The sequence below is a fragment of the Battus philenor genome, unplaced genomic scaffold, assembly GCF_028537555.1.
Source record: "Battus philenor isolate CCGP_79_NKW_IND1 unplaced genomic scaffold, ilBatPhil1.0.hap1 SCAF_21, whole genome shotgun sequence".
Taxonomy (NCBI): Eukaryota; Metazoa; Arthropoda; class Insecta; order Lepidoptera; family Papilionidae; genus Battus; species Battus philenor.
Genome location: NW_027181684.1, coordinates 6,174,712 through 6,195,028, shown reverse-complemented (window position 1 = coordinate 6,195,028; position 20,317 = coordinate 6,174,712). Strand labels below are relative to the sequence as shown.

At 32.6% G+C, this 20,317-nt stretch overlaps 1 protein-coding gene across 8 annotated transcripts in view; it reads left to right on the top strand.

Annotated features, from left to right (window-relative positions):
• ATP8B (ATPase phospholipid transporting 8B) overlaps positions 1 to 20,317 on the top strand; it is a 77,102-nt gene that overhangs the window by 37,656 nt on the left and 19,129 nt on the right. For all 8 annotated transcript variants that reach the window (XM_068766695.1, XM_068766694.1, XM_068766692.1 and 5 more), the window contains 6 exons: positions 5,819 to 5,877; positions 7,885 to 8,097; positions 15,169 to 15,374; positions 16,236 to 16,366; positions 18,561 to 18,760; positions 19,623 to 19,841. In XM_068766695.1, coding sequence (XP_068622796.1) covers positions 5,819 to 5,877; positions 7,885 to 8,097; positions 15,169 to 15,374; positions 16,236 to 16,366; positions 18,561 to 18,760; positions 19,623 to 19,841 — 1,028 coding nt within the window. The remainder of the gene's footprint in view (positions 1 to 5,818; positions 5,878 to 7,884; positions 8,098 to 15,168; positions 15,375 to 16,235; positions 16,367 to 18,560; positions 18,761 to 19,622; positions 19,842 to 20,317) is intronic.

The following is a 20,317-nucleotide window of genomic DNA, read 5'->3' as shown; positions in this document are numbered from 1 at the left end:
TTTATTTTATCGTAGAGTGCATTATATTTTCACGTCTGTAAATTAACATATTTAGTTATAAACAAAAACAAAGGCTGTATAGTTTAAAAAGTAATGTGTAAATTTAATTATTATATTGACATGTTCACTTTGATCGTAGTAATTCCGCCGAGTGGTACTCTCGTAGAGCTCAGGGTAATCTAGAAAATTAATAACTAGGGACTGCAATTAGATAAACATTGAAACTAATGAAAATGCAACGAGTAAAAAGAAGTCTACCTAGTTGCAAACTTGTCGGAGCACACTCAATCTGTTTCTGATGTTTCTAAGCTCGAATACCAGAGATACAGATGAATACATAAGTACTTTTAAAGGTGAAATCGGGCAAATGTTATCGGACGTAAAAATTAGTCAAAATGTTATCCTTAACAGACTTGGCATATAGCAGAAATTAAAAATGAAATTTGAAAATCCATCAAAAGAAAAGTCTATAACTTTTCTATTTGAGAATTGGAATTCATATCTTCTCAGTATGAAACAAAAACAAGAGATGAACAACATTATCTGGAAAAAGAATACAAGCAGCTGCACTAAAAATCTCTTGAAAAAGGACTAGAGAACTTGCAAAGAAGTTTAAAGTCCACAACCGGAGAAATCAGAAATTTTCTACTTGGCCATGTTATAGATGAGTCAAAAAAATCAGTCATGACTTTTGTTTTAAACGCGTGTCTCACATATCAATCAGCTATTATGTTATTGCTTTTAACTGATTTATACAGCTCAACCCGTAATATATATAAAATCATTTTTTTAAAGATTTATTGTGTAAAACTTTGGATAGGTGCGAAGAAACCTTTTCAAAGTGGAAAGAGCTTAACGTTCCCCGCTTAACGTGATGTATTTTAAATCTTTCAGATTTCATACTGAGGAATTATATTCCTTTTGTGATGTACTTCTAGTAAGATCGTTGTTTATAATGGATATCGTTTTAAATCATCATTAAGCCTCTTCTATGATCCCCAACGTTTGAAAGGGGGAAAGCATTATAAATTATGTCCAATTAGCTCCCTCAGGACCAGCTTCATGCGCAGATTCCTGCGTTTTCTTGATCCTTTTTTACTGTAAAGTCAATAAAAATTTCAGTGTATACTCACTTAATAAAAACGATTGCAAAAGTTAATGGTTTGGCTATTTCTTGAGAACCTACTTTCAATTGAACAGATTGTTATTGCTTGCTTGTTATTTGCATGCTTATATATTATACAGGAACTCTGATGTCTACGACACAGGCTAGCCCTAGTTTAGATACACGAGAAAACCTAATGTAATATATATACACTTGTGTAAGACATTGTAACCAGTTAATAAAGAATTCATTTATAACAACTAATATGAGATATATGCAATGAATTAGAACGGCTATCTGCAGTTATACGAATAAGCGGAACGCAACTAGTTCCATGAAAGCCATGAAGCCGTAGAAGCTGTCCACGGCGTGTCCGTCTGTGTATACGGTTGGGTACAAGCAAATCGCCGCACATTCCGGTGTCTGATTGTGTGGTAGAAAAACACTTTGATGTTTATTCACACTTTATATTAAAGAAATTGCTTTGTTAAATTGTTCTAGCAAAGGAAATGATTTGTTACGATTTTCGTTTCAATTTAGAGAGCCGGGTATATTCCACATTTTTAAACGGTGCGGAGGGAGACATAGTCGCTCAAGGCTGAGGTTTGGTGCTGTCAGAAACTTCTACAAATTCCATACGCAGCGCACAGAACTAACAACTCCATATTCGAAGAGCTGAAGAAATACAAACGTTTCTTAAATGTTTGCTCATGGTGGATCTCAGATTTTTTGGACACGTCGTTCGAGAACCTGACGGTCACCTCCAAAAATTTATCGTCGACAACAAAGTCTGCGGCCCAAGGGGGAAGGAGCGGGGCTTAGTCATATACGCTGGTTTGACTAAATTCGCTCTCCACCACTCTCAATACGAATGTTTCTGATGCCGTACATATCGCGAGGGCTCGAACACATGAAGGAAAAATCTTGAAAAACAAGATAACTGCAGGATTTAAGTCACGACCACATTAGAAATCTCATGAGGATTTTAATTGAACATAATGGACATTACCATTTTTACTTATATAATTCTAATATGGAACTATTTAAAGCCCGTAATTGTAACACAAACCCATGAAAATTTTTCTGACAAATTGAAAAAAAACTTGTTTATATACCCTTATCTGTCGATTAGTTTAACAACCTACTTAAACTCATTGACGTTACTCATAGATAAAGATATGTTACAGTACTTATCTTAATTTTTTAATTAAATCTCTTATCAAATCAATTACCCTGGTTCAAAAACGATTAACAGGTAAATTGGTTTTGGTGTAAAATTAGTGAATGAATGAACTTATTCATAATAAGCAAAGATAGATTATCATTAGTAATATACGTTTTACGCCTTTTTGTCTTTTTTGCGTTTTTAGATTTGCTACAATTACGATATAAACTTCCCATATTTTTAACACGTTGACTGTCACGGCAATGGTTAAAGATCTGGTTTAAAATGACAACTTGTTTTAATAACATTAATTAAAACTCTTATTGTAGTGTATAGTTTGATAACTTTGATGATTCATCAAGCATAAGTTCCATAGACAACAAAATGTTATTTTATTTCCTGATTTTGAACTAATTTTTACAATTGATTTTGTTGTTCGTTTTTTAATAAATTTTCTGTTCGTGCTAGCAGCATTGATTTTTTTTATTCTTTTCTCAGAAGCCGTCTATCGATATTATCACTGATATATTTCGAGAACAATCGTAGCTGCACAAAAATGGCCAGTTACACAGGACGAGATAACTCGTAGTAGGTGTCCTAGAAAAGAACGCAATCTACGAGTTATCTCGTAGTTGGCAGTCAACTTGCTAATATAAAATCGTATAACAACAAATGCAAACGTGTTTAAGTAAGAGTTAGATAGCTTATTGTTTCGTTACGCCTTATACATAATATTCCTAAAGGTATATGTGATAATTAATCGTTGCCTACATGTGAGTGAGTTTCGAGACAATAATCATCTAGTTTACCGATAAGACTATAAAACTTGTGACGAGAACTTGATAATACATTTATTAACATCGTAGTCCTTGAACGGATCTTAGTATCAATTACATTTTTTTGGTTATTACGTAGCGACTTCGAAAACACGTTTATAAAAACTGACATATGGTTGACATCGTATATATGGTTGACATTGTTTAAATACAATTCCACATCGAATATTTTTCCAAAAAACTTACGTGCTGCTTAATGCTATACATTTTTAAATTAATGTATCTCTTATCACTTTTATTAATTTATGTTGGAGTATTTAGATTTCATGTTTAAATAAAAATTCTAAGTACCTCAACATAGATCAAAAAGGTTTGTATGAATATGCACATTGATTTTTACAAATATTTGATTTCGACAATTCTATTCTTATTTGGTTTTTGATATATATTTTGGTTAACATTTCTGTGTTTAGTTCCTGTAGTAACTTTTCGTGAGTAGTTACTCTTGTGGGTAATTTTTATAATTTCGGATGACGTCATTCAAATTATATAACATCTGTTTATGAACCATATTATGCTGTAACTATATTAAAAGAAATTAAATACCTTGATTTTTTTCCTTGCAATTTCTTTTTCAACTTTGATTTAATAAGTAAATGACAAATGTTTATTAGAGTTAATTTGATTGCTTCTCTTTACACACTGGGATGGCATTCCACCCGCGTAAATAAATAACTTGTCTCGATCAATCATTCTACGTTCATGCTATTGCAAAATAATTGCGATCGCCAGTGTTTGTTCAGTACTGACAAAGGCTCTATTGAGAGTCGATTGTTTTATGTTTTGCATCAATGCCTTTGTAATGTGAGTACACATTGTTATGTGATTATTAAAGTGATTGTGTTACAATAGAATTACAATTTTTTTGTTAAATAGTTATATATTTTGTAATACAAAGTGAATCAAAGGAGATTTTGCACTAACGATAGAGCATATTGCTTATCGATTTATGTAAAACAAAAAGAAAAGATTTTGTATTATTTTAAGTAACAAACGTAGGAATAACTTCTTATTCATAAGAGCCAAAAGTAAAAATTGACACAAAAGGACATGTAGTTTATATATTAAAATGCTTTGTTAACTAATTTTTAAGGCTATAATTTAATGTGGAACTCTAAGAACATTGGCTTGCTGATGTTAAATAAATCTTCGATTATTCCACATAAATACGACACAAGTTAAATATTTATTTAGATATATCTAAAATCGCCTATTATACGAAGTCTTCTCATTTTCTTCAAAAGTGGCATTAGTTACAAAACTGTTTACGGCATATTTCAAAATATTGTTTTTGGTATGCTCTTAACGTTTTGTGAGTGAGCTACAAGAAAGTAGACAAAATGATATGCGTGTCTGTAGATATGCTTGCCAACCCTTTTTTCTTAGCTCTTGGTTTATATACGATAATGAAGTACACTATAAATATATCTCAGAGTATTATGACATCACCCGACGTTCGGTATATGACGAGTATATTGTTAGACTATGGGCACCAAATTTAAACACAAGCGACATAATAATATTCGTAGCATATTACGTCAGCTTCTGTTATTTACTTAATTACTACATAATGAGTTATAATGGGAGGTGACCAGTTAGTCCATCAACTAATGCTAAACACTAAACTATGAAACAATTTTCAGTACGTTATCTTTATTTACTTATTAATTTCTTAAAAAAAATGGTAACATTTAGAATAAAATTACGGCTCCTTGTTCTCTTAATTTAGTGTAATAAAAAATGGTAACATCATATTTTATAATTATAAGATTGTTACTATTTTTTGTAATTTATGAGTAATTGAAATTTGATGAACATAGTAACCTTTTGCGAAAATTTTCACTATTTCTCCGCATAAGTCCCATGTAGTAAACGATGATCAATAATTCAATTTAATAATATATTACGTACAAAACGTCTTATATTAATGACAAACTGCAACATATCTCGATAAATAAAAAAGGTGAAAGAATTTAATTACTGATGGCTTCTTGCGCCAATTGACGTGTACAATAAATTATAAATAAACAATTTCGAATTTTAATTTAGAAATAAGTCTTAAGAAATAGAAATAAGTCTAAGTTGAAATACACAGGATTAAAGAACACGATGCCAGGGCAACGCACAGTTGCATGTAAACGCATCCTAAGCTCGTTATCACTAACAAAATTTAGCAGATTGTGTATCTTCTAATATGAAGTCTGTCCGGCGAATGCAGTGTAGTAATATTGTATTTAAACTAGCATCAAGTCAGGTCAAGTGTTAAGCGTAGTTAGGGATCGAGTATTACGCTACAATAATATTATAGAAGCCCCACGGTATTATCTCTTAACCCTCGCAAGTTGCCCTTCATACTAATCGCCTGCAACAAACCTAACTTAACGTTTTCACTGCTACTATATTCAATTATATTTTTTAGTTTTTTTATAGCATAAGCAAAATCGAACGCAGTTTCGTTAATTGTTAGCAGACTCTGGGTTTGTTACGATTTGAATACTATTTACCTGAAAGTTGTCTGAACAGATGCGAGTTTAGATTAAAAATTAATTTGCTTTTACAGACGTATTACCGGTACTATTAAAAGTTATTCTATTGTTATTCTTTTTTAACATACGATGATTTATTCTATAATGAAATTATTACAATATTAAACTCATTTTGAATGTTTAAAACTTGGAACAATAAATAAAATAAATGTTTTGTTTGTTACAGACAATGAACGGAGAATCAAAGCCAACAACAGGGAGTACAACGCGCAGTTTCGCTACGCAGTATGTTTTTTTTTAAATATTTATACGCATTTTAAAAGCTTATGCGTGTGTTATTGTCAAGGACGATACAAGCCGACGCGTGCAATGTAATAGGAACAAAATGTTATGAAAAAATATTGCAGCATTTTTATAATACAATGTACATCGTATTTCGATTACGACTTTATTATTATTTTATTATTTACGTTGTCTATTTATCTACTTCAGAGATTTTTATTTATGTACTCAGTACTATATCTCTAGAACCTAGGCTTGCTTGTGGGGATTGTGCAGAAATATTTCTTATATCGAGCAGAGGTCAGTTAAGAACGAAGTTCACGAAATCCCACTCGCAAGGGTTGAGGAAGTGATCATAAAGTTCACAACGCGAGCGGGGATATAAGAAATGTATTTTTTTTAATTCAATCACGCTAGATAATAATACAGTGCAGATTTTTGAAAAAAAGCTTAAAATTTTTAATTTCATTCAAAAATAACTTATCAGTTATGTGTGTTACATTTTTTATATATTGCAATCAAATAATTACAATAAATTTTGGTACAAATGTTAATAACTACGTAATTAACACGAGCCTAGGTTCTCCTGGGAATCCTCGCGCTTAGCAACTTTTAGATAGGTCATAAGCTGGGCGCCTTGCCTCGAACTCGTAGAATCTGTAAATGCCATTTGGGCAGCAGTCAGAGCCCGGTAACAAAAAACCGTTATCAAATTATTCTTTTGATAATTGTGGATTATTAAGCGTTACTAGTTTATCCTCTTTCTATCGTGTAGAGTAGATGTCGTTGTTAATAATACAGGGATTGTCTGTACATACAAAATTATATGACTCTGACCTCAACCCGTAATACCTAGCCAATATAAAGCCATGCGTAGCAGTGAATAATCTACGTCGCTTTGGCATGTAAAATTGTACGTCACATTAGATTGGGTTAATTGTCTAATGAAAAGATTTTAATTTCTTTTTAGCACCTTCCTTATCAAACAAAACATACTAAATGCAATATGGCCTCTGCAAACTGTATACAATACTCACAAAAAATTACTTAAAAACTATATGCCATCGACATCAACTTTTGTATGCAACATACGCGCCTGTACGTCTTTCTATAAAATTCGGAATTGGTATCGTTTGATATATCATTAAGTGTAAGTCAATACAAGGATGATTTACAATATCATATTTTAGAATAATCTCATATAACTTAAGCTAATTTGCATTTAACACCCTGTGATCGAAAGACGCGAAACTCTTTTTTAAAAAAAGTAGTGATTGCTATAATAAGATTTAATGATTTGTAAGCCTTGTTCGTTTTTTAGTCTTTTTCTATGAAAATGCCATGAAGATTATACAATACTTAATTTTTATTTTTTGTGTTTTGACTCATGGCAAAAATCACACGTAATCTATCGAAAACATTCCCATAATAGTATACTGTAATGTAATTACACAAATCATTAATCTCCACGATGTCAATCAATAATACTTATTTAGATAATCAAGTTTATTTTCATTTTCTATCTGTTGACTTAATTACCAGTCGATTTGACAGCACGGCAGGAATAGGTATACATGCAATGTCGATAAGTTTAGTGTTAACGTATTTAGCTTTAAAAACTACAACTGTTTTTAACACGAAAATTAGTTTTTATTAGTGATTAACAAGGACGGGATTAAAAATGCTATAAATGGATATTTTTGATGACGTAGGATCATTAAGAATGACGCACGAGACATCCTACTCACAAGTAATTTTACTTTTAAGTAATACGCTAAACAAACAATTATTAAGATTACAATTCTTGATAATCTGATTATGTAATAAAATCAGATAGTTGACGATGATCGATATAGATGTGCACAAAAACTAAACTTATAGTTTATGATACATCTATTGGTAAACACATGTCTGCCAACTGTGCTTAGTTATAAATAAACAAAAAATTATGTATTTGCTTTTTCACGACAGAAGCCGACTCCTTAAACTTAGTGTTATTTTCTTCAACAGAACAACTACATCAAGACGTCGAAGTATTCTATCATAACATTCCTGCCACTGAATCTTCTGGAGCAGTTCCAGCGGCTTGCCAACTTTTACTTCCTGTGCCTGCTGGTGTTGCAGTTGATCCCCGCAATCTCGTCACTCACACCCATAACAACAGCTATCCCGCTCATCGGTGTACTTGCGCTCACGGCCGTTAAGGACGCTTACGACGACTTTGTAAGTAAAATTGGTGTTTTAAATACAATACTCAGAAATTTACTATTTATATTATTTATAGGTATTGTTGCGTTGTTTTCAACTAGTGTTATACAAAATGTCGAAATGGATCGTAAACCATAACAAAACTATTTATTGTTAAGCGTATGCTTTTTCTTTCTCTTTTTGTTCAGGGATTATAAATCATACGTTGGCTGTTTTGTTGCACTACGTCGGCAATGCTTTAACACTAAACAGTTCAAGATATTGACACCCTAACGACATTAAATGAGATCGTACTCTTGCATTTTTTACGCAGCCTGTCACACAGTGCTGCGCTGTGAAACATGAAATGACACAATTTTTTGTCCCAGCAATTTCTCTCATGGCAGTGCCCTTCAAACCACACAATATAATTTGTTCATTTATTCATACTATTATAGTAACTATTTGTGTACACAGGAAAAACTGGAAAATAAAATAAAATCAGAATGAACTCTCTTTTGTTGGCATTTTCATCTTGAAGCTACGAGGATCCCAAACAGTGGTAAAGCAATGCATTACCGAAATTTGTTATCGTTAAAATACCTGCACTGTTATAATGTGATAATAGATACCGTTTCAGATTCAGCTATTTTTAGATCCTCAACCGAAATTCTACTGTTGGGAGATTCACACCATTTAGCGTCCGCCTAAAGAGATCTAGGACTTTAATCGCTTAAAAAGCAATTAAAATTAAGTAATGAAAGTGTGGGAATCTAGGACCTAGGTAGCAGTCGGCAACAATATTTATATATGACAAAAAAGAATACATTTTTTGCATAATTGGTGTTTATCATTAAATATGTAGTACTTTAGAAATAAATTTATTTGTGTATACAAATACGAAGTATAATAGTATGTATGCAGTCGATGTACATGCTTGATCTTGTGCTTATGTGATTAGATTTAAAATCGTCTTCATACACATTCTATCTGTCTCACCTATGCCTCAGATTACATCAATTGGAGTTTGCAAGTTAGGCCTTTGGATCAATATACTTACAATTGATTAAGTAAAGTATCACATCATTCTCACCAAGGAAAGTAACATGTAAACAGCTAACGACCAATAACGCGAATCCGCTTTAAATCGTAGGTTACTTTACTATCATTGCGGTGTATAATTGCTAGTCGAGTTCTGCATCGGTGACCGTAGTGATCATTGCGCGGTCGTAGCTAAAAAATGCGGCAACAATTACACGTTGTTTATATTGTATTTAAATAGTTTGACGGAAAGTCTGTGTACGAGAATTAATTCATAACACAACATACAACTTCCAGTACGGTGAAATGTAGAACGTAAGCAGCCCAAGCCAGGGCACAAGGGAGCCATGAGCTTCGCTATCTCGAGAAGAATCTTAGGCTAGAAAACCTCCATGCCCCGGTGCCCGCTGACTATACGAACTATTACTAAGGCTATTTGAGCAGCAGTGAGACCAAAAAAACATTTAATTAAAATTAAAACCGTGAGAAAAGTACGCGGTTTCCTTGTTAAAGATAAAAACAGCTATTTTGAGGTGATTTTGTAAAGGAACATAAAAATGAATTTAGTGTTCCGTGGTAACGAATGTTCGAATCAAGTGGTCTATTGTAACCGACGCTCTCACCCGTCTCGCCTCTTCGACGTCCATTGAACGCTAATTACTTCGTGCCTTACCATCGAGAATGGAAATCTACGAGCCGTCACAAGTACAAGTGGGGTGAATGTCAAAGTGTACGTCATTTCATGAGTCGTTTATTGCAGCTAAAAGCGTTCTTATTTCATTGTACAGTTTTTTAAGCACTTTAATGTTAGCATTAAAATGTCGAAGATATCCATGTGTTAACACATTTCACAGTAAGCAAGTTTGCTAACTGCCATTAAATATTACATTTTTGAAATACTGACTACATGTAGATGATATTTTACAATCATATCAAACACTTAAGACGAAGCAGTAACCTAACATGGTTACTGCTTCGACTTATGACTCCTCGTAATATAAATACATTTTTAAATTCTTTACCCTACTTTCGAGGGCTTCAATAGATTTTGTAGAGTTATGAAGTTGAAAAACGTCCACGTTTGTATACATCCTATTTTTAAACATTTTTTGTCATTTCAACATTTTAAATCTTTTCAGTTACTAAAATTAAGTACAATGTTTATGATCACTGTTGAATTAAGAGAATTTTTATCGGCAATATTTTGCGGCATTCCTAATAATAGTCTTCTTTTTCCCCATACATCAGCTAATACATCATACATCAACACCAGTTCATCAGAAATTTATTTCATAATGTGTTTATGAAGACACAATCTATAACACATGACATATTTTCGATGTCTGTTTTACTATTCTTAGTAAAAATATCAGTCAAATCGTACCTATTTTCAAAAACTCAATTTTTACACTACTATTATATTATTTATTTTGTCACGTTATTAATAAAATATTCCTTATTAATTTGACGGGTTGTAAATGTTAGCAAAAATCTACCAGATAATTTGTTTAATATCGTTGATTTTGGCCACGAAGATGAAACCTTCTTGGCTTCTAGAAATTTCTAACAATAAGGCAAACAAAGCTTTTGTGATTTCGCAAACTATACTTTTGGTTGTAGAGTCATTTACAGAATGATATTCGGATATTATTCCGATATTCTGAAATACTCATGTTTTTACTACAGTCAGCGTATTTTCAACAAATACCTCTAGTCCGAGTGTTTTAAAACTATCGTAGAAACCAATGTCAGGATAACAATATTTTCCTGCCGAAAGCATCGGGTTGATATAAATATCATTATTTATACCAAATTTTTCTCAACATTCTTAAGGTTTGTTAAAACCGACAAATATGATTGTAAATAGAAATCGGATGATAAAGTAATTTAAGTTAATGTGAACTTTAGCCTCCAGCATTATTATGTATAATAAGCCAAATAACTGACTCAAAGAATCATGACATCACTAATGTTAAAATAATTATGTATTACCTTACCATTACACCGCAATTTGTTTGATTCTATTTATTATTTTGACCTAATTTTATATCTAAGTCAATATTGTATTAATAAAAGGATTTTTAAAACAATGTTTTCGTTAAAACTTATTAACTGGGCGATTAAAAAATTGGTAATCATGTATCCCTACCTCATCATTTAGTAATGTTATAAATGAAACTAAATATTATTTTTCGCTACAGAATATTGTAGAGATATGCTATAGGCGAAACCACACAAGATTAAACGTTAAATAATGAATGAACGATCTGAAACAGCGGTTAATAACCCGTTTAAGAAAATTGGCAAAGCGCGAGTATAAACATATGAAAACTGGCAGCTTAAAATAGTGACCTGTGAACGCAAACGCCAGCCTAGTTTCTCCATAAGAACCTAATGTAAATATAAATAAACTGTAACGTTCAACTAAAACGTTGTTCCGCTGATGTGTAAGCTAAGTCTGATATTTGTTGAACGAATCACGTACACATGACGGACCGCCTGCCCGCGTGACGTCACAGCGCGCCGAGGACACGCACAGCAGACGTTTTCAAACGATTTTGCGAATAACCTCGTTTTAATACACTCAAGTACGCTAACCCTGATGTAAAAGCATTATTTTCTATAAACATTGACCATTGTCCATGTCATTATAGTCCAACGTGTTTTCTTGTACTTCCGAGACTTTATAACTAATTAACTGTTAAAGAGGTTTATTATAATAATAGCTTTAAAAATATGCTGCGAATGGACAAGTGAGACGGATGACTAAATCTGCTTTTACGCACAGGTCCGTCATGCGCAGGTGGAAATTCCAAAATTAGTCCTTTTTGTTATTTATATGTTGTAGGACGTATGACGTTCACTCACAAACTGATCTCAGACGACCTTGTTAAGACGGTAGACGCTGGATTCAAGCCGCTTCTAACTGGTCTTATTTTAAATCTGTGCCCCTCAAGAGGTAGGCCTATGGTTTCAGCTGTGGACGTTCCAAAATGATGACGTCGCTGAAATGATGATGTTGTTAAATAAAAAGCCGACTTGTCAAAAACGTCTTTATGTATGCATTAGCATTAGAATATAGATCACCCTTGTATGCCAATGTTATTATTTTTGTGTTTGATTAGTTGCCAAAAATTATTTACATTTCCAAAATAGGCTCAGTTCGACGCATTGACAGATTTATTTATTCATGACATGTCCAAGTAATTTTTGTTCTTTTGTACTAGGTAAATACTATCTAATCTACTGTATAGCACATTTACTATCAATTGTGGTACATCCTATTTAAAACCAATGGTGTAAAAATAATATATTTATATTTTTAATTATTTATTACTAATGATAATTTAGTGAATAAAGCGTTTTTCAGATTCGTCTTATAAGATTTTAAAATTAATTATTATTTACTATGTTTCTCTACAGACTTTTAGTTACTTTTTTAATATCAAATATTTATATATACCATTTTATAACATCACTGGAGTTGGCAGAATACAGTGGAGTCGCAGCGTCTAGACACGCGCATTAGTTGTAGGTTTTGAACTATCTCCACCGACAGCAGTAAACGATCGATGATCGCTATTATTATACTGTGGCTATACATTGTTAGTGCGTTTGTCGATATCATGCATGTTGAATAAACCGCGCGCCGCTGACTTCGCACTTGACCGCCACCTCTAAATATCACATATTAAATCCCAATATCGTTAAGCGCTAAAAATGTTAAAGAGGTCTTACGTCCACCAGTTTGAAACATTCCACTAAGATTTGATTTGTTGTACAATAAAAAACAGGCACATCCATCTCATTCATTTTTTTACTTGTATTTTAATTTAATACTTACCACGCAACTACTTGAATATATTCGTGCGAATTAAGACGGTTAGAATCAACTTTTATTTTTGAAAATATATAATAAATAAAATTTTAAAAATTTTTGTGCATATTTTAATTTAAGATTTTTGTACGTTTCAAAACGAATTCTAAAACTATATATTTTCATATATGTATATATATATTTATAGATATATATATATTGTTACCTAATAAATTAATCATCATTTGTATGGGTCGTCAAAAAAACTCGCAATCATAAATGGGGTCGTGAATGACAAAAGTTTAAAAAGCCCTGCAATAAAAGATATTGAGTCTGTCGCATTCCTTTATACAGCATAATTGAAAATAGATGTAAAAGCTTTGAAGCTTCTTGCTTGTAGATAGCTATATTACTTTTTAAATTGTAGTAGTTTCAATAGAACCTTTTAAACTTTTTACACCTGTAGCAAATCATCCTGTTAATAATTTATATTAATATGAACTTAAGCCTGATTTATTGTTGTAATTAGAGCCTACCTGATCCTTTAGCGTGGACTGAAGTTAAACAGAATAATAATATTCTTTAGCCATAACTTTGCTACTCAAAATGTGTGTCAAAATAGTACTAAAGCAAATTTGCATAATGTAGGATTATAAAATAAATTATAGTAACATTATCGTTAATAATACCTAATAATAATTTAATAAGTGTCACGTACTATTTCTACCCGAGTGAATTTTATTGTTTGAATGTTGGATTATGAGATTTGTTTGAATGCATGTAAGCTGGGTAGATGATAATGATATGTTATCAGTGGCTCGGTAAGATCTCATCGGATCAGTATGACGTGATTATACGTCCTTTTGTGCTTTAATCCATTATGGTCCAAAAATCCTACTAAATAGACTAATAATAAATAATAAGTAGATTAGTAGTAGTTCATCATTATAATTTCGTTGGAATTACCTCGCACATCGACTCCTGACTATAGGCCTCCCCCATAAAGTATTAGTAGAATGCCGCCTGCATTCAGCGTGTTCCGATGACTTTAACAAGCAAGAAACTAGTAGCTTTAAGTTGTTAAACCGTTTGAAAGAGATAAAAGCTTTAACAATCGAAATGTGTCATAAATTGTGAAGTAACATCTAATGTAGAATGTGTGAACACCTTATTTTATAATTAATAATAAAAACTGTAGTAGTAAATGTGTAGTATGCCTACCTATCGCACATACGGCCTTCGAAAAGTGCTAATAACAAATTATTCCTCTTGTTTCAGTCATTTTGTCATAATGAAAAACGTTAACATTTGTGATTATATTACAAACACCACGTCGCGTAGTAAACAGAGCGACGCCACAGGAAAAACAAACGCTTTCATACAGCGCCGAGTGCCATTAACCGCTTAAGAATACGTGCACCTAACGTAGCGTGCATTCAGTTTTACTGCTGAACCATTCTCGTAAAACTCTAATGGAATTTTAATAATGTTTACATTGTTTACATAAAAAGAGCTCTACCTTAAACATTCAATGGGGTGTAAAGAAACATAACTCTTTGAATGCTATTTGAAAATCGATAATTTCCATACAGCAGCCCACACGGATCACCGGTGAACTATATCTCACCGAACTGATTAAACCATGGGGCTCACCCGTGAGCCGCTTGTAAGGTTCATCAGAAACATTTCCCGCAAGCCACGTGTTGGAACTATCAAACAAAACCCTGGATGCCGTGGTTTACATATCTATTAAGAACCTGTAGGGTTAAAGTTTTTTACTATATCACTAAAACTAGATATTAAAAGTCACTAGCTTATATTTTATGTATAAATAAATATCCGCATCTTATATACTTTGCATTGTAAATCTTAGTTATTAAAAATAATAGATCTGGTTTAACTTGGTCTGAATTGGTACGCCAGGGGCTCATCGGTAGGTCGTAAAGCATACAATGTATCAAAGGCATTTATATCTGTTTAATTATGACGATCGTCTGTTATTATCGTTAATCTTGCCAACATACTAGTTAGTTATATACTATACATTACTTAGTACTATACTACATAGTTATAAAAAAGTAGTTATACCTACCTCTTCAATCTCCGAAGCTGTTTAAACGGATGCCATAATTTTATTATGGCACTGTTTATTCGTAACACTTCCTTAAACACGATGACATTTTAAATTATTTTTTTTTTATTTACGTATGCATACATTCCAGAATATTATAAACAATTTTTTTTCACAGCAACGTCATCAAAACGATTCGCAAGTAAACCATCGCAGAGCAAAAACACTACGCAATGGCAAGCTGGTTGAGGAAAAGTGGGCGTCTGTTCAAGTGGGCGATGTCATACGACTGGAGAATGATCAATTCGTTGCCGCTGATATCCTACTCCTCAGCAGCTCGGAGCCCAATGGTCTCTGCTACATCGAGACCGCCGAGCTGGACGGGTGAGTCGACCACAAAGACTTATTTTATATTTTAAGAAGCATCCGTCTGCTCCAAAGCTAGACGTATTAGGAACAAATCGACATTATCTTGGCAGGATTATCATTGTTCGAGTGCATTCTAATATTAAAATATAGCATCAGACGAACTGTAGCCCCCTCGGATAGCACAAAACAAGAAGCAGTAATATGGGAACAAGTTATTAAAACTAAATTATTCAATGTAATGACCATATATTAACTTGTATGACATACTGCACGCAACCTTATTCTCTATGTTCGTTGTATCAGTTTCTATATATTGCAGGGTTGATATTGTAATATACACATCAAAAGTAATCAATTTTTATTTAATAAGAACAATTGTTGAGTATCTGGTCCGCTCCTAGCTGATGAACATTCGAGCAGGATTACTTACGGATTGACTATACCGACCTTTTTATAATGTTAATTGATGATTCAAAAGTGCATGTAAATGCTTACTATAATGTATTATTATAAAGAACTAGAAATAAAATAAAATAATAAAAGATTAGTAATTTATTGAATTAATGCTATGTATTATGGATAGGGACAAAACTGTGTCGTATCTACCTGAATATTGAATACAAACTTCTACTTTCTCTTCTTAAAATTTAGTATGAGAAATAAGTGTCGTGTGTTATACATAATAAATAACACATGTCAAAAGATACGTTACACAATATTTTTGCTCCTTTTTTTAAAGAGGTGAGTAAAAAGAATAAAGTTCCATTACAATATTGCATTTAATTATTTTGAGTTTGTTTAGTACACTTTTTCTTGAATGTTTCATTTAAATTATTATCTAATTTAATTTTATATTGAAAATTTTGTTTTGAACAGGGAGACAAATTTGAAATGTCGTCAATGCCTTTTGGAGACGGCAGCGATGGGACAGGACGATGCACAATTAGGCGCCTTCGACGGTGAGATCGTCTGCGAAACGCCAAACAATTTACTCAATAAATTTGAAGGTAAGTTTCTTTTTAAAAAAGGCTATATAGAATACAATTTTGTTTTCTTTATACGTATCAAACTTAAATTTTCGATAAAGGTGGCAGTTGTATAGATTTTGAGAAATAAATTCGTTGCAATGAATGTAGGCTTCTGCTAAGGGCGATTTAGAATACTATTTAGAATATTATACATTGTATTAATTAAAAAGGTAATTTTTTGTGTTTTTATTAATTATACTCGTAAAAGGAATCATAATAGTGTTATTTCACAGTAAATGTTCCGGCATTTTAGACTATAACCATTGGTTTTGAATATACTTTCATCATTTCTAAATAAATGCAACTAATGCAAATAACTCATTAATAACACACAATACTGTCAACAATTATCGAGTTAAGTAAATAAAAATTTGGCTCAGAGATGTTTGTTTCAAATCAAATATTGACTTGTACACTATAGACTTTCCATTAACAGTCAACTTGCAAAGGTATTGTGATGTAACATAATTTTATAATCATATGAATCTATTACCTAAAACTATATTAAAAGATAAACCTACTTAAGTGTTACTAAACTTGTACTAAACTATTAAATAAATAAATTGATCGCACTGATATTCGACAATATGAAATCTATCGGGACAACTAGTACAGTACTAAAAAATGGTCCCTTGTATTCGCGTTAATATGGCTCATTGATAGTATTACGTTTAAACGTTACATGTCAGTGAAAACATTTTGCAAAATTACGTACGCCTACGTTCACTTGTCGTACATGTTGTAACACCAGACAACCGTGCCGGCACTGACTGGATTTTTAATCGCCTTGCTTTTAAATTTTGTCCGACTTCTAAGACTTTTATTTAGGGAAATCATAAACTTTGTCTTCTAATAGTTATATGATATATATTACTTAATGCTTGAAATTAAGGCAGAACAATATCAAGATCTTTTATAACTTTTACATGGTTTTTGTTCTTAATATTCCGTATAAACAGTTTTTTTATCTATACTCGAAATTGTTTTACGGATTAAAATATGTCTATTACATAATACTGCTACCTTTTGCAGTTGCTCAATATACATAAAATACACAATCACACAATTAAGATGAATTTTGCGTACTTGGTTATCACATTCGGCATTTGATTTGGCACGATGGAAATATTTATCTTTTATAAAAAAAAGTCAGTTTTAACTTGATTTTATGTATACTGTGCTGCCAGAGCACCGTGCAATAAAGACAGCGCTATACAATAACGTAGTTGATCTTCAATGTAACGTGATGTGCCAACTCGAATGCAAATTCCGGGTACTATAACCATGAAGTTATTCAGCGAAGCAAATAAAAAGAAAAACGTGAGATAATATTTTTTAATATTTGTATTTAGACGAGTACAAATACATGATGTAATCGTTTATGATGGACATAAAAAGCTCAGAGATATATATATATATATATTTATATATATACATATATGTAAATATAAATGGATATAAATAAATATAAATGAAATATTTTTAACCTCAATGGCCAGCCCTGCAACCAGAAACGCTTTTGAGAATTACTCTTTGGCGACAGTAAAAGGCACCGCGATGGCAGGCCCAAATAAACATGACTCGTTCAAAATTGATCTATTACACACTCCATTGTAATGTCTCTAAATCAGTACTTTTCAAGCTTTGTGTCATACCCCATTTTAGCCATTCCAAGATTCTTACGCCTTCCTATATAACATATATATTTTTGCCAAAGGGTTAAACTCGTTTCGCGTCCACTTTTGAAATAGGCATCCTTGACAATCAAATCGTCTTCTTGTGGAGCGTGGGACCCACGTTGGGAATCACTGCTCTAAATTATCTTGTTATAAAGTTTATTAAACAATATTAGGTAGTAAATAGTTAAGGTTTTGAAGTGATAATAGACTGGGGAATTAATTGAACTAAATACAGTGTTAAGAATATTGTAAAAGTGATCGCAAAAACCTGACTGTTTGTTGTGGGTTTTTCTCAGTTCAGGGCTTCGTGGAACCCTCGGAGATTTAAGTTGAAGAATGCTTTATAGAAAAGTTCAATATGTTTCTGGTTACTATCAAACTGGACTTTTCAAGCATTATTCTCACGACTTACATAAGTGGTTACTTTAAATGATTCCATATGGATAATAAAATATAAATGAACAACCAAATCATACACAATTTTTGTCGAATAGGTACTTTAAGTTGGCGTGAACAACATTTCTCGTTGGACAACGACAAGATCTTACTGCGTGGCTGTGTATTGAGAAACACGTCGTGGTGCTACGGCGTGGTGGTGTTCGCGGGAAAAGATACCAAACTCATGCAAAACTCGGGGAAGACAAAGTTCAAACGTACCAGCATCGACAGGCTACTTAATTTTTTAATCATAGGGGTGAGTAGTAACGTCTTTATAAAAATAACTTTATAGCCGATTGACGAAGACTGGAAAGTGAAAAGAGCCATTACTAAACGTTTTAGTTCCCAGAGTAACACGAAATGCATCTCTTTTAAATAGAGGGCATGTACATAAACATATGTTAACAGGTTTTAAGTTTTACAAGACATCTTAGATCTTTCTTTCGTAGTTTTCAGTCTAAATTTAGATAACATTATCAAAATAAAGTATCATAGCATTCAAGACTTTTTAGGTGGTGGAAATGAGAGGAATTGGTTTAATTTACATATTTCCAGGGTTGATATTATAACGTATACATCAAACATTGTCTAATTTAGCAAAAAATAGTCACTGTGGAGTTTTGCACTCTTTTCAGAAATCAACCTTCCGTTGGTAGCTCACTCGCAGACTCTCTACCTTTTTTAACTGACCATTTTTAATGAAAAAAAATATTAACATTCCATAAGTGCGTTATGTCTATTTGAATAAGAATATTTTGACCTTGAAATTTATACTACCATAACAAAAATGTATCCTAGATAAACATAAACATAAAGAAAATTTAGAACATGAATTTTATCAGATTTATTTTCATTTTTTTTTTAAATACGCGTTAAGGTGATAGTTTTAGAATTTCAAACCTAAAGAAAAATAAAGCCAGATCCCACGAAAAACTATGATCCGGGTTACAGTGTCGCCATATAAGATGAAAATAGAAAGCCTAATTAGCGAATGCTATAATCTTGTCAGATTTTGATAGTTTTAAACTTATCAAAACGGTAAAATAATATTAATTTTGAAGGGTAAATTTATCTTTAAATACGTGCGTGATTACCACCTGCTTTCTTCCATAACGCAGATAGTGTTCTTCTTGCTGTCGATGTGCGTGTTCTGCACGGTGGCGTGCGGCGTGTGGGAGTGGCTGGTGGGGCGCTACTTCCAGGTGTACTTGCCTTGGGATACCTTGGTACCCGCAGAGCCGGTCTCTGGAGCTGTGGTCATTGCCTTCCTAGTATTCTTCTCGTACGCTATCGTAATGAACACTGTAGTGCCGATATCTCTGTATGTCTCCGTGGAGGTGAGTTAAACATGCTAAATCTAGGTAAAAACACTATATTACTGTATTTAAGAATTTCATGAATGTTGTTCGTTTTACTCTGACGTGTTTGTTGCAATGCATTTATGGATGTAACTACTTTTTATGTACATTTAGTAATTGCCCCTGCCCGTTGAGGAAGGCATAAAATATACAAATAAGTGTAATTTTTTGTTATGTACCTGTCTAATTACCCGCCCCCTCAATCCCTATGCATATGAAATTTTTAAAATAAAGTCTATGAGACTTATGGTTCTATAAATATAGACAGAGAAAAGATTTCCACCTATGTACTGATTCTTGAAGACAGTATCAAAACCAATGAAATTGGCAAGGAATATTGCTTTTCTACAAGTAGAAGTTAGCTAAGAACGGATTTCACGAAATTCCGGCCGCAGGGGGTTGAGGGTGCGTTCAATAAGTTGGCGGAGCGGGAAGCGGGCTGCTAATTGTATATA